A 27,392-nucleotide genomic window follows, 5' to 3' on the forward strand; every position below is an offset into this window, starting at 1 on the left:
CAAGACAGCAAATTGTTGATGGTATCATGAAACAGTCACGGATAGATTTGATTCTAATATCAAGATCACTCATTTCTTTTGCCATAAATTGCTACATAAAATATTCATCTATTAGTGACCATAACATTATTTGTCTTCATATCAACTTCAGCAGAGTTGAAAGGGGGCCAGGTCTATGGATATTCAACAATAAATTGCTCGAAGATGCTGAATTTATAAATGCAGTTCGAAATATTGTCAAAGATAATATTGTTTGCCAAACTTACCAGTCTAAACCATTGGTTTGGTGGGATTGCTTGAAGTACAAGTTTAAGAGATGCGCTATCTATTATTCCTGTAAAAAAGTCTAAAAAGGAGAAAGCTGAATATTTTAAACTCCAAAACATGTTGCGCATTGAATATGACAAATTGTCAAAGTTTCCAAGTCGGGATATCTCCCATATTCAAAATCTTGAAAAAGATTTAGAGATTTTTGAACATACAAAATGTCAAGCAGCTATTTTGAGATCCAAAGTTCAGTGGTCTCTAGAATCAGATAAAAATACTTCTTTTTTTCTAAACCTGGAAAGAAGTAAGCAAGAAGCAAACTGTATCAAAGAACTTGAGACAGATTCAGGACTCGTTCAGTCCACGGAGGACATATTAGATCATGTCTACAAGTTTTACTCCCATCTGTATTCAGCAGTAGAAACTGATGCTGATAAACAGAATGAGATTCTTGGTTTAGTAACTGATTGCATATCAGATGAAGATAAAAAAAAAGACTGGATGATGGAATCACTGCTGAGGAAATTACTGTAGCGTTAAAAGGAATGAAGCGTCATAAATCACCGGGTAATGATGGGCTTACTGTTGAGTTCTACCTTACATTTTGGGATGTACTGAAACCAATTTTTGTCAACATTATAAATTGTATATTTGAAGAGAAACAGATGTCGAGAACAATGAAAAAAGGGGTTATCAGTGTTTTCTTTAAGAAGAAAGGGAACAAAAGAGATATTCGTAATTATAGGCCTATTTCACTTTTGAATGTTGATTCAAAGCTTATTTCACGCACACTGTCCTTAAGATTAAAAAGTGTTGTGTCTAGTTTTATTTCACCCGAACAAACTTGTTCCATTCCGGGAAGAGATATATCTGATAATATCCACTCCATCAGAGATGTTATTGATTTAGCAGATGAAAATGAAGATAATGCTTATATTATCACTATTGACCAGGAGAAAGCATTTGATAGAGTTTCACATTCCTTTCTGTTTAAAACACTAGAAAAGTTTAACTTTGGTAATAACTTTGTGTCATGGATAAAGATTCTATACACTGACTTGAAAAGTAGTGTTAAAATTAATGGTCATCTTACACCATATTTCTCATTAAGTCAGTCTGTTAGACAGGGAGATCCACTTAGCAGTTTGTTGTATGCCATCATCAGTGAACCCCTCAATTTGCTTATTAAGAATAATGCACATATTCATGGCATACAAATTTCCGACAACTGCAAATCACTCATATACCAACATGCAGATGACACCACTGTTACAGTGTCTGACGCACAATCTGTTTACAGTACTTTTCATACAGTGAATGAATTTTGCTCAGCTACAGGGGCCAAAGTTAATCTTTCCAAATCGGAAGTTTTGTGTGTAGGAACTAATCGCTTGAATCATGTTTCCTTCAGCATTCCGGTTGAAGTTAAAACAGATTGTGTTAGAATACTTGGCATTTTCCTTGGCCCAGATAAAACAATGTGTGACAATATTAATTGGAAAAGTAAAATTGCCAAAATGAAATCATTGTTTGGTTTGTGGTCACAAAGAAATTTATCATTACAAGGGAAATCCATTGTTGTAAATACTTTTATTCTATCGAAATGGTGGTATACCGTATGTGTACAACCGGTTCCCGAGTGGGCAATCAAAGAAATTGAATTGTGTATTTCAAGCTTTGTGTGGAATAGTAAAGTTCCACTTGTAAAACAATCAACATGTATTGGTCACTTTTATCAAGGCGGATTAGCCATTCCTAGCTTCAAATTCAAAATATTTGCCTTCAGGGCTAAAATCATCCAAAAATTATTCAATCCACATTTTCAAGCATTATGGAAGAATACATGTTGGTTGTTCCTTTCAAAATACCTGAACATGGGTCTCAACAGCAACATTTTTAGCATTGTTTACAATAAGGTATTGCTGACCCAGATACACCCTTTCTATGCTGAGGTGTTGTTAGCCTGGGACGAAATCACGTGCAGCAACAGACATTTTCCGACTGAGCACGAGGAGATCATGAACCAACCTTTATTTCAAAATCCACACGTGCGTTTTCAAGGGAAAACACTGCTCTTTCAGTCGTTTATTCAAGCTGGGTTAATTGAAGTTAAAGACATTTCTTATGAATTCATCCCTGGGTTTTTATCTCGTTCCGCTGTTGTGGAAATACTTGAGGAAAGACAGATTGATATACCATGCTCAGTCGCTGAAAATGCATATAATGTTATTATATCATCTCTGCCTGAGGAGTGGTGTAACAGCATAAATACCAAAGCACGAGAGATTAATAAAATATTCATCATGAAGTATATTGTTCTGCAGATAATAGGGCAATTTCGTCCAAAGAGCTCTCGGTAAGGTTTACTTATGATTTGTTTTAAAGAGACTTTTGTTAGCCCAACGTCTATAACATACTGGGATAAGTTTGCAATTATTGTGGATTGGGATAAAACATGGAAGTGGGTATTTCAAAGTGATAAATCTGCAGAACAAATTAACCTTGATTTTAAGATATGTCATAACATAATATATACTTATGACAAGTTATACAAGTATGACAAAGTTCCTGCACGTGAATGTATTGTGTGCAAGAATGAAGTTGAAGACATTTTCCATATGTTTGTGTTTTGTGACGAATTAAATGACACTGTTGGTATTTTCAAAGATTTGTTCACTGAGCTTTTAAAAACGTTGGTTACACTTTACAGCAACTTACAAGTTGGCTTCTATTTGGATTTCAATCAAAAGAAGTAAAAACAAGCGAAGCATGCATCAACCTTTTGCTTTCCATTTATAGAATCTCAGTATTTAAGAGAAGAACTATTATGACTCTGCAACAAGGTCGAATAGACCTAAATAAGCTGTTCAAAAGTTACGTTCGTCATCATTTCAAATTGTTATGGTCAAAATACCAACGTGACAAACAATCATATAAATTTATTGAACGCTATGTTCTCCCTCTAGATTGTATAAATGTTGATGGTGACAATTTAATCTTTAAACATCCGTTTGATGCCTAGGAGCATCAGCGATGACTTCAATGGAAATCTGTGATCATATCTCTTAACATATTTTATTGTACATATCAATTACATGAATAAACATTTTATTAAAAGACTGAAAAAAAAACCAGTTGTCAAAAGTGATCCACCTCGTAGAATACATGCAAAATATTTTACATGAGAATATATTCATTAACCCTTTTCAGCAGAGATTCCAAACGTTCATGGCACTACTACTTCCCTGTGACTTTTGACTTGCCCTGCCTGACGAATTGCTGGTCAGCACAAGAGAATACATGTATCTGTTCAGTGGTCTGCAAACCAATTTCAAATGAAAACACAGCCTTCATCTGGAAAGTAAGCAATTAGCTCGCGCTATATACAGTTCGTTTGAAATGACAGACATGCTCGTCGGCCGGAATAGCTCAGTTGGGAGAGCGTTAGACTGAAGATCTAAAGGCCCCCGGTTCAATCCCGGGTTCCGGCACAGAGTGCAGGACTCTGGCGGCTGACCACATTTTTTTGCAGTCAGTTTAAGGGTTTATTCATCTCTGACCAGTTGTCAAAAGTGATCCACCTCGTAGAAGCACATGCAAAATATTTTACATGAGAATATATTCATTAACCCCTTTTCAGCAGAGATTCCAAACGTTCATGGCACTACTACTTCCCTGTGACTTTTGACTTGCCCTCCCTGACGAATTGCTGGTCAGCACAAGAGTATACATGTATCTGTTCAGTGGTCTGCAAACCAATTTCAAATGAAAACACAGCCTTCATCTGGAAAGTAAGCAATTAGCTCGCGCTATATACAGTTCGTTTGAAATGACAGACATGCTCGTCGGCCGGAATAGCTCAGTTGGGAGAGCGTTAGACTGAAGATCTAAAGGGCCCCGGTTCAATCCCGGGTTCCGGCACAGAGTGCAGGACTCTGGCGGCTGACCACATTTTTGCAGTCAGTTTAAGGGTTTATTCATCTCTGACCAGTTGTCAAAGTGATCCACCTCGTAGAATACATGCAAAATATTTTACATGAGAATATATTCATTAACCCTTTTCAGCAGAGATTCCAAACGTTCATGGCACTACTACTTCCTGTGACTTTTGACTTGCCCTGCCTGACGAATTGCTGGTCAGCACAAGAGTATACATGCATCTGTTCAGTGGTCTGCAAACCAATTTCAAATGAAAACACAGCCTTCATCTGGAAAGTAAGCAATTAGCTCGCGCTATATACAGTTCGTTTGAAATGACAGACATGCTCGTCGGCCGGAATAGCTCAGTTGGGAGAGCGTTAGACTGAAGATCTAAAGGCCCCCGGTTCAATCGGGGTTCCGGCACAGAGTGCAGGACTCTGGCGGCTGACCACATTTTTGCAGTCAGTTTAAGGGTTTATTCATCTCTGACCAGTTGTCAAAAGTGATCCACCTCGTAGAGCACATGCAAAATATTTTACATGAGAATATATTCATTAACCCTTTTCAGCAGATTCCAAACGTTCATGGCACTACTACTTCCCTGTGACTTTGACTTGCCCTGCCTGACGAATTGCTGGTCAGCACAAGAGTATACATGCATCTGTTCAGTGGTCTGCAAACCAATTTCAAATGAAAACACAGCCTTCATCTGGAAAGTAAGCAATTAGCTCGCGCTATATACAGTTCGTTTGAAATGACAGACATGCTCGTCGGCCGGAATAGCTCAGTTGGGAGAGCGTTAGACTGAAGATCTAAAGGCCCCCGGTTCAATCCGGGTTCCGGCACAGAGTGCAGGACTCTGGCGGCTGACCACATTTTTGCAGTCAGTTTAAGGGTTTATTCATCTCTGACCAGTTGTCAAAAGTGATCCACCTCGTAGAGTACATGCAAAATATTTTACATGAGAATATATTCATTAACCCCTTTTCAGCAGAGATTCCAAACGTTCATGGCACTACTACTTCCCTGTGACTTTTGACTTGCCCTGCCTGACGAATTGCTGGTCAGCACAAGAGTATACATGTATCTGTTCAGTGGTCTGCAAACCAATTTCAAATGAAAACACAGCCTTCATCTGGAAAGTAAGCAATTAGCTCGCGCTATATACAGTTCGTTTGAAATGACAGACATGCTCGTCGGCCGGAATAGCTCAGTTGGGAGAGCGTTAGACTGAAGATCTAAAGGCCCCCGGTTCAATCCCGGGTTCCGGCACAGAGTGCAGGACTCTGGCGGCTGACCACATTTTTTTGCAGTCAGTTTAAGGGTTTATTCATCTCTGACCAGTTGTCAAAAGTGATCCACCTCGTAGAGCACATGCAAAATATTTTACATGAGAATATATTCATTAACCCCTTTTCAGCAGAGATTCCAAACGTTCATGGCACTACTACTTCCCTGTGACTTTTGACTTGCCCTGCCTGACGAATTGCTGGTCAGCACAAGAGTATACATGTATCTGTTCAGTGGTCTGCAAACCAATTTCAAATGAAAACACAGCCTTCATCTGGAAAGTAAGCAATTAGCTCGCGCTATATACAGTTCGTTTGAAATGACAGACATGCTCGTCGGCTGGAATAGCTCAGTTGGGAGAGCGTTAGACTGAAGATCTAAAGGCCCCCGGTTCAATCCCGGGTTCCGGCACAGAGTGCAGGACTCTGGCGGCTGACCACATTTTTTTTGCAGTCAGTTTAAGGGTTTATTCATCTCTGACCAGTTGTCAAAAGTGATCCACCTCGTAGAGCACATGCAAAATATTTTACATGAGAATATATTCATTAACCCCTTTTCAGCAGAGATTCCAAACGTTCATGGCACTACTACTTCCCTGTGACTTTTGACTTGCCCTGCCTGACGAATTGCTGGTCAGCACAAGAGTATACATGTATCTGTTCAGTGGTCTGCAAACCAATTTCAAATGAAAACACAGCCTTCATCTGGAAAGTAAGCAATTAGCTCGCGCTATATACAGTTCGTTTGAAATGACAGACATGCTCGTCGGCCGGAATAGCTCAGTTGGGAGAGCGTTAGACTGAAGATCTAAAGGCCCCCGGTTCAATCCCGGGTTCCGGCACAGAGTGCAGGACTCTGGCGGCTGACCACATTTTTTTGCAGTCAGTTTAAGGGTTTATTCATCTCTGACCAGTTGTCAAAAGTGATCCACCTCGTAGAGTATACATGCAAAATATTTTACATGAGAATATATTCATTAACCCCTTTTCAGCAGAGATTCCAAACGTTCATGGCACTACTACTTCCCTGTGACTTTTGACTTGCCCTGCCTGACGAATGGCTGGTCAGCACAAGAGTATACATGTATCTGTTCAGTGGTCTGCAAACCAATTTCAAATGAAAACACAGCCTTCATCTGGAAAGTAAGCAATTAGCTCGCGCTATATACAGTTCGTTTGAAATGACAGACATGCTCGTCGGCCGGAATAGCTCAGTTGGGAGAGCGTTAGACTGAAGATCTAAAGGCCCCGGTTCAATCCGGGTTCCGGCACAGAGTGCAGGACTCTGGCGGCTGACCACATTTTTTTTGCAGTCAGTTTAAGGGTTTATTCATCTCTGACCAGTTGTCAAAAGTGATCCACCTCGTAGAGCACATGCAAAATATTTTACATGAGAATATATTCATTAACCCCTTTTCAGCAGAGATTCCAAACGTTCATGGCACTACTACTTCCCTGTGACTTTTGACTTGCCCTGCCTGACGAATTGCTGGTCAGCACAAGAGTATACATGTATCTGTTCAGTGGTCTGCAAACCAATTTCAAATGAAAACACAGCCTTCATCTGGAAAGTAAGCAATTAGCTCGCGCTATATACAGTTCGTTTGAAATGACAGACATGCTCGTCGGCCGGAATAGCTCAGTTGGGAGAGCGTTAGACTGAAGATCTAAAGGCCCCGGTTCAATCCGGGTTCCGGCACAGAGTGCAGGACTCTGGCGGCTGACCACATTTTTGCAGTCAGTTTAAGGGTTTATTCATCTCTGACCAGTTGTCAAAAGTGATCCACCTCGTAGAGTACATGCAAAATATTTTACATGAGAATATATTCATTAACCCCTTTTCAGCAGAGATTCCAAACGTTCATGGCACTACTACTTCCTGTGACTTTTGACTTGCCCTGCCTGACGAATTGCTGGTCAGCACAAGAGTATACATGTATCTGTTCAGTGGTCTGCAAACCAATTTCAAATGAAAACACAGCCTTCATCTGGAAAGTAAGCAATTAGCTCGCGCTATATACAGTTCGTTTGAAATGACAGACATGCTCGTCGGCCGGAATAGCTCAGTTGGGAGAGCGTTAGACTGAAGATCTAAAGGCCCCGGTTCAATCCCGGGTTCCGGCACAGAGTGCAGGACTCTGGCGGCTGACCACATTTTTGCAGTCAGTTTAAGGGTTTATTCATCTCTGACCAGTTGTCAAAAGTGATCCACCTCGTAGAGTACATGCAAAATATTTTACATGAGAATATATTCATTAACCCCTTTTCAGCAGAGATTCCAAACGTTCATGGCACTACTACTTCCTGTGACTTTTGACTTGCCCTGCCTGACGAATTGCTGGTCAGCACAAGAGTATACATGTATCTGTTCAGTGGTCTGCAAACCAATTTCAAATGAAAACACAGCCTTCATCTGGAAAGTAAGCAATTAGCTCGCGCTATATACAGTTCGTTTGAAATGACAGACATGCTCGTCGGCCGGAATAGCTCAGTTGGGAGAGCGTTAGACTGAAGATCTAAAGGCCCCGGTTCAATCCGGGTTCCGGCACAGAGTGCAGGACTCTGGCGGCTGACCACATTTTTTGCAGTCAGTTTAAGGGTTTATTCATCTCTGACCAGTTGTCAAAAGTGATCCACCTCGTAGAGTACATGCAAAATATTTTACATGAGAATATATTCATTAACCCCTTTTCAGCAGAGATTCCAAACGTTCATGGCACTACTACTTCCCTGTGACTTTTGACTTGCCCTGCCTGACGAATTGCTGGTCAGCACAAGAGTATACATGTATCTGTTCAGTGGTCTGCAAACCAATTTCAAATGAAAACACAGCCTTCATCTGGAAAGTAAGCAATTAGCTCGCGCTATATACAGTTCGTTTGAAATGACAGACATGCTCGTCGGCCGGAATAGCTCAGTTGGGAGAGCGTTAGACTGAAGATCTAAAGGCCCCCGGTTCAATCCCGGGTTCCGGCACAGAGTGCAGGACTCTGGCGGCTGACCACATTTTTTTGCAGTCAGTTTAAGGGTTTATTCATCTCTGACCAGTTGTCAAAAGTGATCCACCTCGTAGAGCACATGCAAAATATTTTACATGAGAATATATTCATTAACCCCTTTTCAGCAGAGATTCCAAACGTTCATGGCACTACTACTTCCCTGTGACTTTTGACTTGCCCTGCCTGACGAATGGCTGGTCAGCACAAGGGTATACATGTATCTGTTCAGTGGTCTGCAAACCAATTTCGGTGTGATATTGTCTGGACAACCTGACTCACATACTCCGTAGTATTATATTTTGATATTTGAAATGGTTAGTTTTGATATGTTGCTGATGTTTTACTGTCCTTCTTACAGATATTTCGCATTTGAATGTGTTAGCAATGCGCGTGAAACCTTTGACATGTTACATCAACTGCTGTGGGCGTGGTGGGCGTGGTGGGCGAACTGGCTAAAGCGCCAGGCTAGTGATGCAACGAGCTTGAGGTAACGGTATTGATCCCACTTGGGACCGGGTGTAAAAACCTTAGAGTCAACTTTGTGTGCAGACTCTTTCAATGTTGACACAACCCCTAGTGTACAGTACACAACCCTGTGCACTTAAAAGAACCCACGAATCCGTTGGTATATGAACAGATGGTGGCCACATGATCCCAGGGAGTTGAGATTGATAATACGACGTGACGTTGAGATTGACATCCAGTGATCGAGGGAGAAAACAAAGCGCCTTTGAGCAGCTGAGCTGGATACAAGCGTGTGCGTGTGCGTGCGTGTGCTCGCAAAATTAGGTATAGAGTTAAACAATCCCACAGTCTGGAAGAGAAGTAGGAAGAGTATAAACACCGCAACAAACTCCTGGCTGTAATCGAACACTTCCGTACTGAAAGGTGGAAGCTGAGAAATACCGTTGTCAATCAAGAAAAGGGAAGAACTTGGCAACATGGTCCACTCTCAGTAAATTCCGCTGTTAACAAATATGGGTACAATGTGTGAAGCCCATTTCTGGTATCCTCCGCCGTGATGTTGCTGGAATATTGCTAAAAGCGGCGTAAAACCAAACTCAGTTAGTCAGTCAGTCAGTTAACAAACAACGTATTTTGGGCAGAAGGCCGATCGTAAGAATGCATCCTTGATCCGTAGATCGTTTCATCCAGTGCCGACATCCGTTGCCAAAATGGAGCATTTGCAAGGACAGAATAAAAAAACAACATCTTGATATTGTGCAAAAGAGGTTTGCCCAGATCTAGGTATACTCGGACCTCGCTGCATTCATGGTATCGCGGCAAACGGTATTTCCGTTTTTCCGCGCGATACACCCCTCTTGGCGGAGATTTGCATATGTTAATCGGCAGGTCAGTCGCTTGTTTCCTTTTTGAAAACCAGCAGGGTGTTCACAATTTTATTTACGATTAAGGTTATCTATGTCAAGCACCGCGATACAACGAGGTCGCAGGCTATCTGTACCGAGAACGCATTTTTTAGGTTAGAACGCTGTGAACATTCGCTAAAACGCGCCAATCTATTGATAACTGAGGTCAGATCGATTACCTGCAGATATTTGGTCCCAAGCTGTAGAGGAGTGGACACGAACCAGTTGTTCTGTCATGAAGAAACAATTTGTTGCCATTGCCTGTTTCAGTGCGGCTATCCTATTTGTGTATCTACATTTAAAATGGAATACATTGAACCCATCACAGTAAGTATCATTGCATGTATAAATTCCGATCGTGGTATCGCTTTAGGTGACTCCAGGTTATAGAAATGACCCCAGACACGATCTAGTGACCTCACCGTTCCCACGAGCTTAATTGTTTCTGTCACCTTTCGGCGGGTTTACTCCCATAACGCAGGTTATCTCCCAGTTGACAGACACCCATTTGACAGACACTAGAACTAGACATTAACTAGAAGGTTAATTATGGTAACGCCTACGGGTATACTGGAACAGTCCACTGTCTAGCGAGTAGAGCAGGGTGAGCCTGAAACAGGTTTGATTGTGGGTAAATAGAACTTGTTGTGATTAAATGATAAATGATTTCTCTTCTCAAAATTGATTTTACTATCAATTACTATCGAATATAAAAACATGTTTGTCACTGAGAGGTTTGATTGTGTTTAAGACCCCTCCCAATAATGTACAACAGAAGTTAACTAAGAAAACGTTTGTTGGAGAGATATAGATATGTACAGTGAAGCCACGTGACTATGTAAATAAACAACAACACCATGACATCGACTAATTATATAAGTGACCCGATTGAAAAATGGGGATTGTTTGCGTAAACAAGAAGAGGTGCTAACATGGAGACGGCGGTACGTACCAAAAATGTACGTCTAGCTGGATCAAATTCATCCCGTACGGTCTACAAGTTGCTCACCGTGAAAGTTAGACAAGCTGTTTGGAGAGAGATAGAAGCAATAAATAAGACATGTAGAGGAAAGCAACGTATTTCATGTTTGCAATATTCATCCTTCATTCGAACAGATACCATAGTTTAACATGAACATTTTAAACGCGAGGGAAATGTTTCATTGGAAATATTCATTCAGTCGAAGCAGGTGTATTCATAGCTAGTGTGTAGCAGATAGACTAAGCAACCGGCCATAACCATGTCAACATACCGGCCTAACAATGTCAACATACCGGCCTAACAATGTCAACATACCGGCCTAACAATGTCAACATACCGGCCTAACAATGTCAACATACCGGCCATAACAATGTCAACATACCGGCCATAACAATGTCAACATACCGGCCATAACAATGTCAACATACCGGCCATAACAATGTCAACATACCGGCCATAACAATGTCAGCATACCGGCCATAACAATGTCAACATACCGGCCATAACAATGTCAACATACCGGCCATAACAATGTCAACATACCGGCCTAACAATGTCAACATACCGGCCTAACAATGTCAACATACCGGCCACGGCCATAACAATGTCAACATACCGGCCATAACAATGTCAACATACCGGCCATAACAATGTCAACATACCGGCCATAACAATGTCAACATACCGGCCATAACAATGTCAACATACCCACCTCGCCTACCGGTGATGGTTCCCATTCATACATTGTGTGACCAGCTGTGTACCGTATTTATGATAAGTTAGGGAAGATGTATTGTACATTTGGTATATTTGAGTTATATGATATATAACCCCCTCAATCAACCTTTGTTTTGTTATTGTTGTTGTTGTGTGTTTGTGTATTAAATGTAACCGGTATTTAATACATTTGAATGAATTGTGGTATTGTAGGAATGTATGTGCGTGTAGATTTTATACATAGAACTGAACACGAATGTATGACACCTTTCAATAGATCAATTACGGTTCTAACCACGACATGAAATATGGGTGTGGCTAGCAGTTCGTATTTATAAACACATCGTAAATAACAGATTTCTGATGAATGAACTCACCCGCACACATGTCTAGGGTCAACATAACTCTGGGTATTTTCAGACCATCCGAACTGTAAACAGTTACACATTGATAACAGGAGGGTGTAGCGTTTGTGCGTAATGCACTCATCCTTGTGAAGGTAAATCCATGTAAAATACGCGTTTAAACTCACAATTTCAATGATGACATTTTACTTTTTAGATGTAATAGTGTGAATGGGTGTCGATGTCTGTCTAGGGACTACACATATTATCATCGAGGTATGTGAAGATTATATTCTATGCAAAAAAAACACACAACAAAACAAGCAATTCATTCATATCATTTATTGATTCAAGTCAATCGATTCAATACAAAGATGTGATATACGAATGGACAATAGGATTTACTCTGGAACATGGAGGTCAACATTTCAGTCACTCTATACACCTTCTGCTGCTTCAAGGCGCGATTGTTTAAACGGCAAGTCCATGTTTTGAAACACATTTCGCACTGTTGAATATTCAGTTCACCTTACCTATGCTGTTTTAAGGTTGAATGGTTATCTATAGTCTATATTTTAACCACTGCCTTTAACGATTTCCGTCCAGGGGGTCCCAGTTTCACAACTCCTCTCACGTAGAGGGAAATAATTCGGCGTTTCTCATCGTTCAAGCGCCTCAGTTTATGAGGTGTTTTCAAAATATGAATCAAACTAGACGTGCGGCGTTGACTCGGCATTCTCTTCTGACTGTTGGACTGATATACTAATGACCGGTATTTATTTCCTCAAACATTCTCCTCCACGTCATCCTCCACGTCCTCCTCCTCGTCATCGCATCCTCCTTAAATATTTATTCTAAATATATCGTAATTAAGTGCACTCGTCATGTATCTTAATATTGTGTGCAAAACATATAACTTCTTTATTCCATATGAATAATATTTAGGTTCACATTTGTCTTTATTTGATTTATATGATACAACAGTGTCGCAATTTCTAATAGCTAAGCTAATGTTTTCAATATCATGATGCCGACTCCCGTCAGACTAGAAGGTTAAACCGAAATGTTTATGAAAATATACTGTTTTTTTATTGCAGCAATAAAAATTCAAATTACTGTCTTTTCGTCCATCTTTCAAAATAGATAATATAGCTTCAGTTTGTTCCTGTGTTTTTATTTGGACTATTCCATTATAATGTGTAGGTAACAGGTGGTAGATAATCTGTTCACTGGGCCGTAATTGTTGTTGTTTTAAGGTGTCTGCGAACTGGCTGTCTGCGTAATTGGAGGACACCATAACGCAGACCTCCCAAAATGCAGATTCAAATAGCACACTAATTGATTGGGCCATGCTGGTCACCCCTAATTACTGAATGGCCTGGTCCACTCCCCTACCATAAGGGATCACTGAGTAGTAGTGCACAACAATTCCACCGAAACTAAATTTATGAAATGTTTCTTATGAGTAAGAATGTGACACAAATGCAAACTAAATACTATAATGTATCATTGCATTTGTAACAACTTTTAAATATTATTGATGAAATAAATATTGGCGAAATAAAGGATCACATTGTCAAAGCTCGTTACATGGGTGATACCATTTTTCTTAATGAAGGCTACAGCCAATCGGCGGCTCTGGCACGATTAATTTTGTGACCAATAGAAATGAAATATTGTCAACGCGTGCACGTGGTCATCGTGTGAATTAGCTCATAGTTAAGACGAAGAATACGTTGACGAAGTCGAAGGGATACGTTGAGTTCAAACTTCTTTAATTGGTTACACAAGACATGACATACAAGTACATGTATACAAGACAAGTTCAACCTCAACCCCAGGCCGTTTCCTACGAGCGGCATTATCCTGCCCCCTTTTGAAAATCACATTGAAGATTTTGATTGCGTTGGCGGAGCCAATTGGGGATTCAGGGGGTTCGACCCCCCTGAACCCACTCCTTTCAAAATTTCCTGGATCCGCCCATGGCAACCCTTACCATATTCCCGTGTTGATTCTTATCTGTAATTTGGATGAACGTAACAAAAACACTAATCTTCTTAATTCCTTATTCTTGACCGTTAATAGATAAGCCTCTGTATTTAGAACGAATTTAAAGTCTTTGTAATATGTGACTGAATCAGTTTTGGCGAGGGCAACATTCTGAAATGTCATCATCAGACAAGAAGCACCAAGAATGGAAACGACTATAAACGTCTACAAAAAAAAGATCGCCATTCACATATTTGTCATCACTACTTTGACTTTTACGCCAAATACATTCTATTTTTGACAGGAAATTGGGTCATATAATTCTCTGGAATTGCTGTTTTGTATGTACAATATATGTTTCTAAAACTATTGGTATGGCAGTTCTCGAACATACACCACGACTGATCCAAAAGTAATTTGTATTGTTTCAGTGTCTACCTTCCTGCAAGAGGAGTGACCTATCTCACAGAAGAGACTATGCGTTATGGAACAATCTTTGTACCTTCCTTGATGGCTGATCCGATCAAATCACGCATATATCTCAAACACGCCCACAAAGTCTACAATTTAGGAGATCAGGTTCAAGTGCAAATTGATCTGTATGATAGGAATGGCAACCACAAGAAGACGGGAGGCGATTTGTTGAGAGTTTGGATGGAGAACCCTGAGAGAGCAGCTTTAGTTTCCGGTCGGGTAGCGGACTTCAATAATGGAAGTTATACTGCTTTGTTTAAGGCTGCATGGTCAGGAAGAGCAACAATTAAGGCATTCATTGCTACGAGAAGGGAGGAGATCGTTCTCAGCTACATGATATTTCAAAAGTATGGCAGTCTCTGGACACTTTTAGCTGAATATCAAGCAAACAATCTCACGGATGCCACGCAGTGCTCAATTAGACAAGAAAAGTCCTTAAAGAACGAATGGTGTAATTTCACGAAAGAGAACGACGGTTACAGTTATTACTGCAGGAAGTCCAAAATCAAACAGTTGACTTGTAATACATGGTCGCATTCATATAGTTCATACGGACTTTACATTCTCAATACCACAGAGAAGGGCATCCAGCGTCTGTATGTATGATCTCTGGTATCGTTTAACCTATCGTTCCGTTATTGGTTATCAGGTTTACAAATAATTTGGTAGATTGGTCAGTTGAAAGGCTACAACGTCTTGTGTTTTCGCATGAAAAACGAAATGACATGAAAACGATCGAAATTACAAGAAATTGTAGAAGGAACGAGAATCATCTCGAACCTTCGAAAAGAGTAATAAATAATAATATAGACTCACCCAAGTGACCGCAGCAAGCTTCAGTCGCTGAAAAGGTCTTGTTAGTAAATTCACATAATATGAGTGGAAAAGCCTCTTTTACTTAAAGGAACTTTCATCAAGTTATTCAATATGTTTTGTTTATATCGCAGATCTGTGGAGGATCCAAAAAAAACGATATTTTACAGAGTTCAGTGAAGGTGTCTGTCAACGGAAGTAAGTACGCGTTTCGTTTTGTATACCGTTCACATTCACCGATAGTGTTGACACAAAGGATGCAATGTGTCACTACTGAACAAATCGCCCACTGCGAGTGTCACTTGCCAAACCGTCCATTCATAGTGTTGACAGAAAGGACAGAATTTTCTGTCCCTTTTGACAGCAACGTGATTGGTCAGATTCAGGAAAAGCATGATAAATATGCGGACCTCGCCTTTGAAATGTCTCGCTTGCATCCCTAGTACACTGTCGTCAGACTTCCAATGTTTTCGGTGCCCTTGGTTTGGTACCTCCTGACCTCTTGGCGCAGATCAGGAGAGTGCCCGGGTTCTCTACCGGGAGCACAGCCCTTCTGACACTCTGAGTACTCCAGAAGGCTGCAGTGTTGGGGAACCTTCATATTCTCCGGAATGTTCTTGGTGGGTTCAACTAGGCAGCGTTTCCTGGGAGAAGTCCCACTCGCTGTCTGGACTGCGTGTAGAGGGGCTAAGGGCCTTGAGCTGATAATGAGCCTTACCAGCCTGACTGTGCCAGGATCACCCGAACCCTCTCTGCAGCATTTTAATCTTAATTTGTAAAACATAACAGTCCAATTTTCATGTGCATGTCTCCATGTACATTGCATGCGCGAAACGCCAAAACAATCTGTGTATTACTATTAGCCCGGATAACCCAAGCTGCATGATAGGCGCTAGAAGGTTATACCCATTTTCTGCTGGGCGAACAGAGGTAATTTTGATAGAACTGATGTCTTACTTGTGAACTGAATTCCTAGAAACTGTCAGGAGTCAAGCTGTCAAAATGATTGACTGAGTGTAGTTTTATGTCACTGTAAGCCCTATGTAAGGTACTCAGAAATTGCACTCATATTGCGATGTGAAAGCATATATTGCGATATATATTGCAATATATTGCGAGAGGGTTTTTTAACACAAAACTACTTACAATCGAGTTTAGTGCTTGATTTATAAAGCAAACACACAACAAAATCACTATGCTTGATTGAGCTTTAATAAAAACTATTATTCATGACAAAATGAAAATGTAAATAATATTTGGCACAACACAGTGGTTACTAGTGTGAACTAGTTTCTGAACTGTCAAAAAAAAGCCCTGAGATTCTAGACAGCAACTTGACCTGGTCAGGACATATCAGAGATCACTGGTCATTAATGAGTAAATATTTAAAACATTCAGATCCAAACCATTGCGAAACACTTGAACAAAAATTAAGAACACAATTTCAAACCGACCTTAACTTGACTTCCTTTGTGAAAAACGGAAATACCCGAAGATTTCCGAGTGTTACGAAGTTTTCCGAATGCATTTCAAAATACCGGTTTTCGATCAGCGTGTCGCAATACGTATCGTTTTCATGTCTGAACCGGTAAATACCGGTGATATTGCGCAGCCCTAATAGCACCTACGTCACTTTTGGGGTAGGTATGTCATCCTGATTACCTACAACACACTCATAAATATATATGTATGTATGATCATTTTAAATTCTTCCTGCGATGTTATTTCTTTTAACAGCTTCTAATGGTATGGACATGGCAGCCCCTAGGACTCCATGCAGCAAGCTGGCACCGGTGGTCACATGGCAACAAGAGTCGCCAAATGGTTTCTTTGTCAACAATAAGTGGCATTCGCTGTTGTGTACTGACACTCTGCCCCGCACCACTGATGCTTACAGACAATGCTTGAAAGGAAAGACCCTCTGGCTTCATGGGGACTCAACAAGTAATCAGTTCAAAGAGATTCTTCATTCAATTTTACGTTTTCCTTCCCATAGCGATGCGCATATACCTACCATTGACACAGATGTTAAACACAATTTTTCAATTTCCTGGCATGCTCATGAAGAACCATTCTATCATGGAGGTCGACGCTATGACTGGTCCACAAACCAGGGACAACATGTCGTAATGGACCGTCTCCCGAACACAACCAAGGACATCGTAGTGCTGTATATGTACGTTCATTTCACGCTTGTCCACCCGGACGTGTTCAGGCGACATGTTCAGGGACTTGTTCCTTCAGTAAAGAACCTCTTGGCACGCGCTCCTAATGTAACACTTGCAGTTCGTGGCCCACATGCATTTTTTAGACATTCGGATGCCATTGGTATGTTATCTTACTGGGGTCTTCTGTACGCTGATATTTGGCATGAGGCATTTGCTTCACTGCAGCACCAGATTATTTATTTAGATTTCTGGGACTTGACAATGGCTAAACCATCCCGGGATTGCCACCCAGATGGGAACACGGTGAGAGACAAGGTGCACAACATGATGTCACTTCTGTGCTTTAGAAAATGAAGATGCTGTTACGTCATGTGGACGTATGCTTTGATGTCTGTATTGCCACCGTGAAAGTTTTGTGTCCTCAAATCCTACCCTAGAAAATCCGTTTGAGAATTGATCTTTAGTAACCCTTGTTTGTCGTAAGAGTCGACTAACCAGATCGGGTGGTCAGGCTCGCTGACTTGGTTGACACATGTCATCGCATCCCAATTATATAGATCGATGCTCATGCCGTTGATCACTGCATTGTCTGGTCCAGACTCGATTATTTACAGACCGCCGCCATATAGCTGGAATATTGCTGAGTGCGGTATTCTTTTCTTCTCCCCCACAATCGGTCATCTACCTTGGCATTCATTGGGTTCCTTTAGATGTGTCTCGTCTTTGAAGATAGACATAATGTTCATATTTTTATACTCTTCATGTGTTTTTAGAATCAGTAAGAACAACCACTTGTGATGGATGGAGAATTTTGTTTATTTTATATACACAGAGGAGGTGACCTCAAGCGGACGATATCAGTGTTTTGACAGTGACTGTATTTTAGAAACTCTGACAGTGTATGTACCTTCATGATACACAGTTTCAAAGTTTATTTGTGTGTGTGTTAGCTGCTTTAGTTTGTGGTAACGGTTAATTACAATTATTTGTTTTTAAGAATAGTTGTTGTGGTTTAAAAAAGGGAGGGGCAACGTTTCTAAAAAAGACCATTATCTATGGCTGTTCTTTGGCGAATCCAAGGAAGGATACAACGCATTTATGTTACCGCTATGTTAAGTGTACAAAATATCATTATATTTCATTTTTACCGACTGTATGACAAAATGGCGTCTGTTTCTCGGCTGGAATTTTACAATCAGTGAAACATATTCTGACAAGCTAAAAACTGCTATGAAAATGGTTAATTTATATTTAAGTTGAGTGTGCAAACGATTCAATGTATAAAATAGTTTAAATAAAGCAGTGAAATTCGGTAAAATAAATGTGTACACAGTGAATTCAAAAACAGCTAATCGAACGGTTTTGGAACTCTGTGCACTGCAAGCGTCATATGATGACGTTATACGCTTGTTGGTGATGCAGCTTCTCGGCGGATAGTTTGGCGGTTACCGTGGCAGCGGGTAATATTTTTTTTCCAGTTGTCACCATCCTGGGAGGGGTGACACGGAAACTTGGTTAATGAAATTAAAGTATTTTACATGAAGGTAAGATAAAGGGTAACGGCGGCTTACACAGTTCATGTAGATGTCGATCATATTTGGCTAACTGTTTCATGTATGCAACATATCACCACACGAAATATCAGTTTTTTCCCAATATAATGCCGGCATCGCGTTTTCCTAAAAAAGTGTTATAACTTATATAACACTTTTTAGGAAAACGCGATGCCGGCATTATATTGGGAAAAACTGATATTTCGTGTTGCTGGATGTTTCCCACGGTAAAATTAATTGGGCTTCAAAACTTAGGTTTTGATTAAATAGCATGGGATTTGGTAATGTATGGGACAGCCAGTGTATTAACAACCTAGAGTCATTTCTTTTTGAATTCATTACTAGGGCACAGCATATGTATGTACAGGGTTGGCATGAATCATTAACATCTAGTTCTAAAACCTATTCCTATTCACTGTATAAACATGTATTTGGCCCTGAGACATATTTAAGTTGTATAAATGTGAAACAATTTCGCATTGCTCTTGCACAGTTTCGTTGCAGCTCTCATCAATTACATATTGAGACGGGTAGATATATTAATAAGCCAAGGAATCTCAGATTATGTCATATGTGTTCGGGTGCTTACATTGAAAATGAATATCATTTTCTCCTAATATGTTCTGCCTATGATCATCTGCGTACATCTTATATTCCTGTGAACTATTATACATACCCATCATTATGCAAATTTAATACTTTGATGTCTGTAGACAATTCCACTGTGTTAGGAAATCTAGCTATGTATCTATTTTATGCGAATGAGCTGCGTTCAAGCCGTTTGTTGGCTGTATGAAGTAATATTGTACTACGGGCCGATGGCCTACATACACCAGAATAAAGAGATTTTGAATATTAAACTTTCAAGTAAATATACTTATCATTCGAACCCCATAAACGTTCACAATGTATTTATCATTTGGCCCCCACAGATCATGAAATAACAGTGCATTTGGGAAACATACAAGTATGATAGAGGTATGTAAATGAATGAGTTGGTTTTTACACAGCTTTTAGCAATATTCCAGCAATATCACGGCGGGGAACACCAGAAATGGGCTTCACACATTGTACCCATGTGGGGAATCGAACCCGGGTCTTCGGCGTGACGACTGAACTCTTTAATCACTAGGCTACCCCACCGCCCGATAGACGTATGTGCATGAGGTCATCGTCTTCAAATATTGATAAGGTGTGGAATGCTTGTAAATGTTGTTCGACACAGGTTTAAATGCCCTTGAAATCGTGTATTACCAAGTTTGGACTTATGTTTCATACACTCCTAAATGATCGAACACATGTTATTGTATTAGGGGCGGTGGGGTAGCCTAACGGTTAAAGCGTTGGCTCGTCACGCCGAAGACCCGGGTTCGAATCCCCACATGGGCACAATGTGTGAAGCCCATTTCTGGTGTCCCCCGCCGTGATGTTGCTGGAATATTGCTAAAAGCGGCGTAAAACCAAACTCAGTCAGTCAGTCAGTCAGTTATTGTATTAATGCAGAAGTCGCCATACATGTCGGTTTACGTTGTAAATATCTTGATTGTCGATCACCTATTATTATATTCCATACGAATAATGTTACTTTCGTGGGGCGGTTGGGTAGCCTAGTGGTTAATGCGTTTGCTCGTCACGCCGAAGGCCCGGTTCGATTCTCCACATGGGTACAATGTGTGAAGTCCATTTCTTGTCTCCCCGCCGTGATATTGCTGGAATATTGCTAAAAGCGGCTTAACACTATACTCACTCAGCTACTCTTACTTTCTTAGAGCTTAGTCCTAGTCATATCTTACTACGACTTGTGTGTGTGTGTGTTTGTGTGTGTGTGTGTTTAAATTTGCTTGACTATTTGTTGCTAAGCGCTAACGATATTCATCTACGTTTTTATGAGGATGGTCTTTTCAATTTCTTTATTTCAGTTGATATTCAGAGCAATGACCTATTACAACATAGAATACATAGACAATATAATAGCATAGTGCGCAATACCGATGACCCGGGTTCGAGTCCCCACATGGTGCAATGTGTTAAGCCCATTTCTGGTGTCCCCCGCCGTGATATTGCTGGAATATTGCTAAAAGCGGCGTAAAACCAAACTCACTCACTCACTCACTCACTCATTCTAATAGTGCTTTCATTATTATTTGCCATTAGGTAAAAAAATTGTTGTGACATTGAGATATTGTTTTCCGATGTGTGAAAGTGATCTACATCCCAAAAGAAAATGGTATTCATCCTCTATATCTCCCGATTTAGATAATTTACACTCGACTCCGTTCATCCTCCCGTTTCTATTTCTTGTCTGAGTGTGCCGCAACGAATGTTTGCCAAAGTGCTCCTAAATTTATTTATTTGTAGTGAGTTGATATGTTCTTCAGTTTCAAATCTATACTTAAACAATTTGTAGTTTTGTACTTTAGATGTATTATTTATTGAATTAAACAAGTCTGATATGAATACGTCTCTCTTCTTCTTTGCTTACATTCTTGGAAAAATAAATTTATGTTTTGCACCTACTGATTTGCCCATACATGCATAAATCCATTAGAGCATAAAATGTTTCTTACCCTGCTAACCCAGTTTACTTCTCCGTTAGTGGCATAGAGAAGTGACATGCTGTAACATTTTGTACATATCTATGGTCAGGCATCCTGGTTTTTTTAAAGCCAATATTTAATGACTCTTACTAAAGTGTTAACAAATAGAGGGAAACGGCGAGTTGTAAATATCTCTTACAAGCTATTACCTGAATTATATAATAATGGCCATTTGTAACGCGCCTGTTCCACACACTTGTGCTTGCTCAAAGCGCCAACACATTATTACCCTGGATAACCCAAGCTGCCTGTGAGGCGCTAGAAGGTTATTAGTCACATGACTTGTCCCACCGGGTACCCATTTTCTGCTGGGTGAACAGAGATGATTTTAAACAAACTCGTTACATGTGCTTCGTTGTGGGGCTGAACTGGTGTCTGAGAAACTCTCAGGAGTCAGGCTGCCAAACACGGTCACCCATCCAAGGACTGTCCGAGCTCAACGTTGTTTAAATTCAACTGATCTGTGACTAGAACTCTACGCACCCCTACGTAACCCCAAATTTCTACACACCCCTACTTATCCCCAAATTTCACACCCGTATGTTAGGATTGGTTCTATTTTGGTATCGATAATATGGAACATTATCTTGCTATTTTTAGAGCAGTTCATATTCAATTTCTGTAGAACACTATTTAAAGCTCGCTTCCCTTCCATAGCTCTTCTACTTATAGCATATTTCCATGATAGCTGAGGAGTGAAATATATACCAAGTTATTTATAATTACTCACAACTTTTAACTCTTCTCCATCAAATTCTCAATTTTCATTTGTACTTAACACACTTCCCTTTCTGAATACCATTATATTTGATTTTGCCATATGAACTTTCAAACCACATTCGATGGAAAATGGAGAAAGAATGTTTATCTATTTTTGAAGGTCCTTACCCACATTAGAAAACAACACTATGTCGCCAGCAAAAAGAAGTGAATATATATCTACAAGATCAGGCATATGTTGTAGCCCACATCAGTCTGAACATTCAATATCAAAGGGATCATAATGCAACCCTGTTTTAAACCCATAGGACATTTGAAGAATTCTGAATGCGTACTATTATTATGTCTTACACAAGCAGAGGCATCATTATATAGATTATGTATTATTTGAAATAATCTGTCTTTTATTCCGACGCGATTACATAATTTCCACGATTTTGGTCGCTTTGTCGTAAGGCCTTCTTAAAGTCTATGAACGCTGCATATAATTTCCTTCTTTTCTTCGTTATTTATTTCTCTAACAATGCTCTTAAAATAAACATGCTATCAATAGTAGAATACTCGTGTCTAAATCAAGCGTGCGATTCAACAATCTTATCAAATATCTCTGTCATATTCTTAGTCGGTTATATATGGTTGATGAAAATATTTTACAAAAAAATGCTTAAAACTGATATCCTTCGATAGGTATTTGGATCATTTGACGGTCCACTTATATGTAGTGGGGCAATACTAGACTTCGACCATTCATCTGGTTGTTGAATAACTTATGGAGAGTTAGGGTGCAACTACCAGCACCATGTTTATTCCGCTTCAAACCATTGATAGCTTCAATTATGTATGTCTCAGTTATTTCATTGTTAAAAAGCATATTCGGAACTTCATCAATATCATTATAATCACTACTATCGTCCGTCTCCAATGGAGTAGAAGTATTCTCGATTCCATCATTGAACAATTTACAAGAGTTGTCCTTCCATGTATCTAGTTAGTAATGGGGCGTGGTGGGCGAGCCGGCTAAGGCGCCAGGCTAGTGATCCAGCGAGGTTGAGGTGCCGGAATCGAACCCACCTGTGACCGGGTGTAAAACCTTGGAGTCAACTTTGTGTGCAGACTCTTTCAGTGTTGTCACAACCCCTAGTGTACAGTACACACAACCCTGTGCACTTAACAGAACCCACGAATCCGTTGGTCTATGACCAGATGGTGGCCACATGAATACGTACAAACACCTAGTTGCGGGTACAGCAACGTGCAGTAAACTTGGACAAAGTACTGTGACTATGTGTCCCAGTCCACCCAGCTGTGAATGGGTAATAATAATAATAGTTGGTATTTGTAACCGCACCTATATCCGTGCATTCAATGCTCGCTCAAGGCGCTACAGCACACATATTATTATCCCGGATAACCCAAGCTGCCTGTTAGGCGCTAGAAGGTTATAGTCACATAACTTATCCCACCGGGTACCCATTTTCCTGCTGGGTGAACAGAGACAATGTTGAACAAACTCACTTGCCTAAGGTGAGACCACATGTGTCACATGTGCTTCGTTGTGGGGCAGGATTGAAGTCCTAGAAACTCTAGGAGCCAAGCTGCCAAGCACGGTCACCCATCCAAGGACTCTCCGAGCTCGACGGTGCTTAACTTCACCGAGCTTTGAGCACAGGACCACGCGCCACCACCTCGTTCGGATGGGAAAGTCACACTAACTCGGTGCGCCTAGTGGCTGCAAGAGTTGTATACTCCCAGGGAGTTGAGATTGATAACACGTTGTGCCGTTGAGAATGACATCCAATGATCGAGGGAAAAAATACCAGCGCCTTGAGCAAACACTAGTTGCCTGGATATGTGCGCTATAGAAATATTGTATAGTAAATTTTACGTGTGGTAGTTTTTCGACTGTTTAACAAATTGGCGGNGTTTGTTATCCCCCTTTTTAAAAATGACTTAAGACTACATTGAAGATTTTTTGCGTTGGCGGGGCCAATGGGGGTTCAGGGGTTACAACCACCTGAACCCCACACCCACACCCCCCTCTCCCTTTCAAACTACCTGGATCCGCCCATGTAACATATGGTTTGCTGTTTTCCGAAACGATTAGGCACCTTAAGATTTTCCACCAAATTATCCATAGATGCTTCAACCCTCTGAATTTGCTTTTGCTGACGAATAGATCTAAAGTTTCTTTGACTGTCTAAAAACATGCTCAGATGATTATCATCATGCGTTCTCCTAAACTTCCTAAGATTAGCATATTATTGTGTCTTGGCTTTCTGGCAGTCGCTATCGAACCAAACAGGTTGTTTCACAACTCTTTGTTGTATCCGCCTTTTCATTAACTGAGCAGAATTCAGGATTAAATCATTCAATGAACTATCAGCTTGGTTAATGAAAATCAAGAATATCATTAAGATACTTTTGTCTTTACTAAGTTTGTTGGTTTTTTTGCTGGGTTTTTTTATTTCCCGACCGACCGACCCATTGGTGACTACGTGAAACACATAAAAAATGATGCCCTACGTGTGTATGGTTTCAGCGGATGTGGCCTGGATGCACTCACAGATAAAACCAATGTATTACAATCTGGCTTCATTGTGGAGGTGTGTTGCCTTGTGCATAGATCCCAGGTCACATATCAGTTGAAGTCAAGCCGGTTACGGAGAGTCCTTGGATGGGTGACCGTGTTTGGCAGCTTGACTCCTGAGAGTTTCTAGGACTTCTGTCCTGCCCCACATCGAAGCACATGTGGCGTATGTGGTTTCACCTTAGGAAAGTGAGTTTGTTCACGAATTGCCTCTGTTCATCAAGCAGTGAATGGGTACCCGGTGGTTGAGGTCATATGACTATTAACCCAGCTTGGGTTATCCGGAGTAACAATGGATCGCGCTTTGAGCATGTACAAATAAAGTTCAGTTCAGTGTGGAAACGGTCGCTTTATAAATAGCCATCATCATATTAACATCTGAATCCCATCAGGTATTTAAACTCCTAATACATCTGTTGTGTTTCACGCGTTATACAGATTAATATTAGTGAAACATCAAGATAACTCAGCACATATGAAATTAAGGGAAACAGAAACGGCGACACCGCAACTTTTTCAAATAGGGTTTGAATGTGACGCAAACGATTATTTACTCATGGAAACAAATAAGGAAACACATGAAAGTGAAAGTGTTCCTTTATTCATTTCACCCTCAGTGAAGAAACCCGGAAAAGAATAAAGGAACACTAGTACGTTTATATGTTCCCTTATTTGTTTCCATGAGTATATATTCCAAACATGGCGAAATGGCATTGTCAGCGTTTGTCATACAGTGTGTCTTGATTTCAGAGTATACATTGCGTATACTGTAGTATTATCAATATTGACAATATGTGTGCATTGTAACCTGACATCAATCCCCAGTGCTGTTTTAATCTCTCAATACGCAAGTGGTACGCCTGGACAGCGAGAGATGAGTTATGGTGGTGATTCTAGGTTACTGAAGATTTTAATGAGTAGTTACTTTGTTCCCTTTGTTCTGAATCTATCCCGTGAAGATCCGGGTTAGAAATGATCTTCAGTAACCCATGCTTGTCGTAAGAGGCGACTAACGGGATCGGGTGCTCAGGCTCAATGACTTGGTTGACACATGTCATCGTATCCTAATTTCGTAGTTCGATGCTCATGCTGTTGATCATTGGATTGTCTGGTTCAGACTGTAATATTTACAGACCGCCACCATATAGCTGGAATACTGCCGGGTGTAGCGTAAACTCACTCCACTCCACTGTAATTAGGTTGCTGAGGAGAAATGTTATCCCGGATCGTCACTGGCGAACTTAAATATACGGGAGATGGGGTAGCCAAATAGTTGGGTGTAACTCTTTAAAACCCCTTACCTGGGACGGCCGTCAAACGCAGGGTAACACCATACCTACTACTACTACTAGTTATGCACACACAACTGATTACCGCTCCGTTGTGTAGTGGTTAGAGCGTCCGCCCGGAGAGCGGAAGGTCCCAGGTTCGATGCCCGACTGCGTCATACCAAAAGACGTTAAAATATTTTACTTGTTGGTCCTGCCTGGCGCTCGGCATTAATGGGTACAACAAGGACTGGTCGACTCGGAGTCAGTATAATGTGTCTGAGTGGGGTATTCATGCTTCACTGTGGCGTGGTATCTCAGTGGGTTAGCACTATAAAACCAGCTTCAGTCTGGGCTAGTACAAGCAGCCACACATACACATACACACGCATGCACGTCGTCATATGAGCGAAATATTCTCAAGCACGACGTAAAACCCAATTTCACCTCACCTCACCTCACAACTGATTAGTGTATTGAGACTATTTTCAGAGATATACTCACCACATGGTTTTATTTATAAGCAGATGTTTCCGATACACAGTCCAGGCCAGTACTGCAGTGTACATCATGGGACAACATTCACCTGAAGACACACGCAATGTGCGAAATAGCCACTGGACCACTTGCCCGTGGCTAGTAAAAATCCAGTCGGGCCAGTAAATTTGCACAGTCACTTGCCCGACTGGCTAATGAATTTTCATGGGGTCTTTTTGTAAATATGTCACTCTCTCCGACTTGTTAAGTTATAATACATTTTTAAATCATGCGGGATTATGGCTTGATAAAAATGTTCATCATATTAGCAGTTTATTGATGAAACCCGTGTCATGCCGACAATATTTTATTGTCATCTATTTTATAAACCTTTTTCTAGTTTCAACATTCAGATTTCGGCCTAGTGAATTATTTTGTGGGCTAGTAACTATCAGGCATAACTAGCCCGACTGGCTAGCAAAAATTGGAAACTATTTCGCACACTGCACACATGATTTCGAAACGTGTGTTACTGCCAGTGTTCGGACTATGGTACTTCCTGTTTCTGGTTTAGGGGAACGGAAGAAATGTTCAAAGACCCTGGTTTTGAGAGTCCCGACCCCCACTCTACAAGCCATAGGATGTCACATGACATCTTCCACTGCTCGTGTAGAAGGAAGACATTCGGTGGAAGGGTCTTCACGGTGGGGCAACACTTATCATCTACAGTCCCTTTAAGTTCAAATGAGAACGATGAATGATGAAATAACTCGAAATAGGGATAAGTGCACAAAACCTAAATAAGACATGTGGTCTGAAACAAACGGCTGTTTTCACTCTTCACACCGAGGGGTGAC

General features: G+C 40.6%; 2 protein-coding genes and 12 non-coding genes across 14 annotated transcripts; all 14 read left to right on the forward strand.

Annotated features, from left to right (window-relative positions):
* The first annotated feature begins 3,685 nt into the window (after positions 1-3,685).
* Positions 3,686-3,758, forward strand: Trnaf-gaa. The gene has a single exon. It is a non-coding gene; the product is annotated as a tRNA-Phe (tRNA).
* A 357-nt stretch (positions 3,759-4,115) lies between these two features.
* On the forward strand, positions 4,116-4,188 carry Trnaf-gaa. Its single transcript has one exon. It is a non-coding gene; the product is annotated as a tRNA-Phe (tRNA).
* A 351-nt stretch (positions 4,189-4,539) lies between these two features.
* Trnaf-gaa lies at positions 4,540-4,611 on the forward strand. Its single transcript has one exon. It is a non-coding gene; the product is annotated as a tRNA-Phe (tRNA).
* A 350-nt stretch (positions 4,612-4,961) lies between these two features.
* Positions 4,962-5,033, forward strand: Trnaf-gaa. Its single transcript has one exon. It is a non-coding gene; the product is annotated as a tRNA-Phe (tRNA).
* A 354-nt stretch (positions 5,034-5,387) lies between these two features.
* Trnaf-gaa lies at positions 5,388-5,460 on the forward strand. Its single transcript has one exon. It is a non-coding gene; the product is annotated as a tRNA-Phe (tRNA).
* Positions 5,461-5,816: 356 nt separating this feature from the next.
* Positions 5,817-5,889, forward strand: Trnaf-gaa. The gene has a single exon. It is a non-coding gene; the product is annotated as a tRNA-Phe (tRNA).
* Positions 5,890-6,246: 357 nt separating this feature from the next.
* On the forward strand, positions 6,247-6,319 carry Trnaf-gaa. Its single transcript has one exon. It is a non-coding gene; the product is annotated as a tRNA-Phe (tRNA).
* Positions 6,320-6,677: 358 nt separating this feature from the next.
* Positions 6,678-6,748, forward strand: Trnaf-gaa. Its single transcript has one exon. It is a non-coding gene; the product is annotated as a tRNA-Phe (tRNA).
* A 357-nt stretch (positions 6,749-7,105) lies between these two features.
* Trnaf-gaa lies at positions 7,106-7,176 on the forward strand. Its single transcript has one exon. It is a non-coding gene; the product is annotated as a tRNA-Phe (tRNA).
* A 353-nt stretch (positions 7,177-7,529) lies between these two features.
* Trnaf-gaa lies at positions 7,530-7,601 on the forward strand. The gene has a single exon. It is a non-coding gene; the product is annotated as a tRNA-Phe (tRNA).
* A 353-nt stretch (positions 7,602-7,954) lies between these two features.
* On the forward strand, positions 7,955-8,025 carry Trnaf-gaa. The gene has a single exon. It is a non-coding gene; the product is annotated as a tRNA-Phe (tRNA).
* Positions 8,026-8,380: 355 nt separating this feature from the next.
* Positions 8,381-8,453, forward strand: Trnaf-gaa. The gene has a single exon. It is a non-coding gene; the product is annotated as a tRNA-Phe (tRNA).
* Positions 8,454-10,012: 1,559 nt separating this feature from the next.
* LOC124258858 (NXPE family member 3-like) lies at positions 10,013-16,999 on the forward strand. The gene is made up of 4 exons (XM_046692949.1): positions 10,013-10,173; positions 14,310-14,948; positions 15,300-15,363; positions 16,903-16,999. The coding sequence occupies exons 1-3, from the start codon at positions 10,082-10,084 to the stop codon at positions 15,343-15,345; spliced, it is 777 nt and encodes a 258-aa protein (XP_046548905.1). The 5' UTR covers positions 10,013-10,081; the 3' UTR covers positions 15,346-15,363; positions 16,903-16,999.
* Positions 16,710-17,839, forward strand: LOC124258857 (NXPE family member 4-like). The gene has a single exon (XM_046692948.1). It carries the CDS (start codon positions 16,884-16,886, stop codon positions 17,685-17,687), a length of 804 nt encoding a protein of 267 aa, XP_046548904.1. The 5' UTR covers positions 16,710-16,883; the 3' UTR covers positions 17,688-17,839.
* Positions 17,840-27,392: the final 9,553 nt, after the last annotated feature.

This window comes from Haliotis rubra, unplaced genomic scaffold (assembly GCF_003918875.1).
Source record: "Haliotis rubra isolate DU_JTF1 unplaced genomic scaffold, ASM391887v1 Scf700, whole genome shotgun sequence".
NCBI classification, from domain to species: Eukaryota; Metazoa; Mollusca; class Gastropoda; order Lepetellida; family Haliotidae; genus Haliotis; species Haliotis rubra.

Bases quoted from the DNA above. Each gene is read 5' to 3' on its own strand.
- LOC124258858 (XM_046692949.1), top strand. From the start codon at position 10,082: ATGAAGAAACAATTTGTTGCCATTGCCTGTTTCAGTGCGGCTATCCTA. The intron at 10,174-14,309 runs GTAAGTATCATT...GTATTGTTTCAG, and splicing joins AATACATTGAACCCATCACA to TGTCTACCTTCCTGCAAGAG. The intron at 14,949-15,299 runs GTATGTATGATC...TTTATATCGCAG, and splicing joins GAGAAGGGCATCCAGCGTCT to ATCTGTGGAGGATCCAAAAA.
- LOC124258857 (XM_046692948.1), top strand. From the start codon at position 16,884: ATGTTATTTCTTTTAACAGCTTCTAATGGTATGGACATGGCAGCCCCT.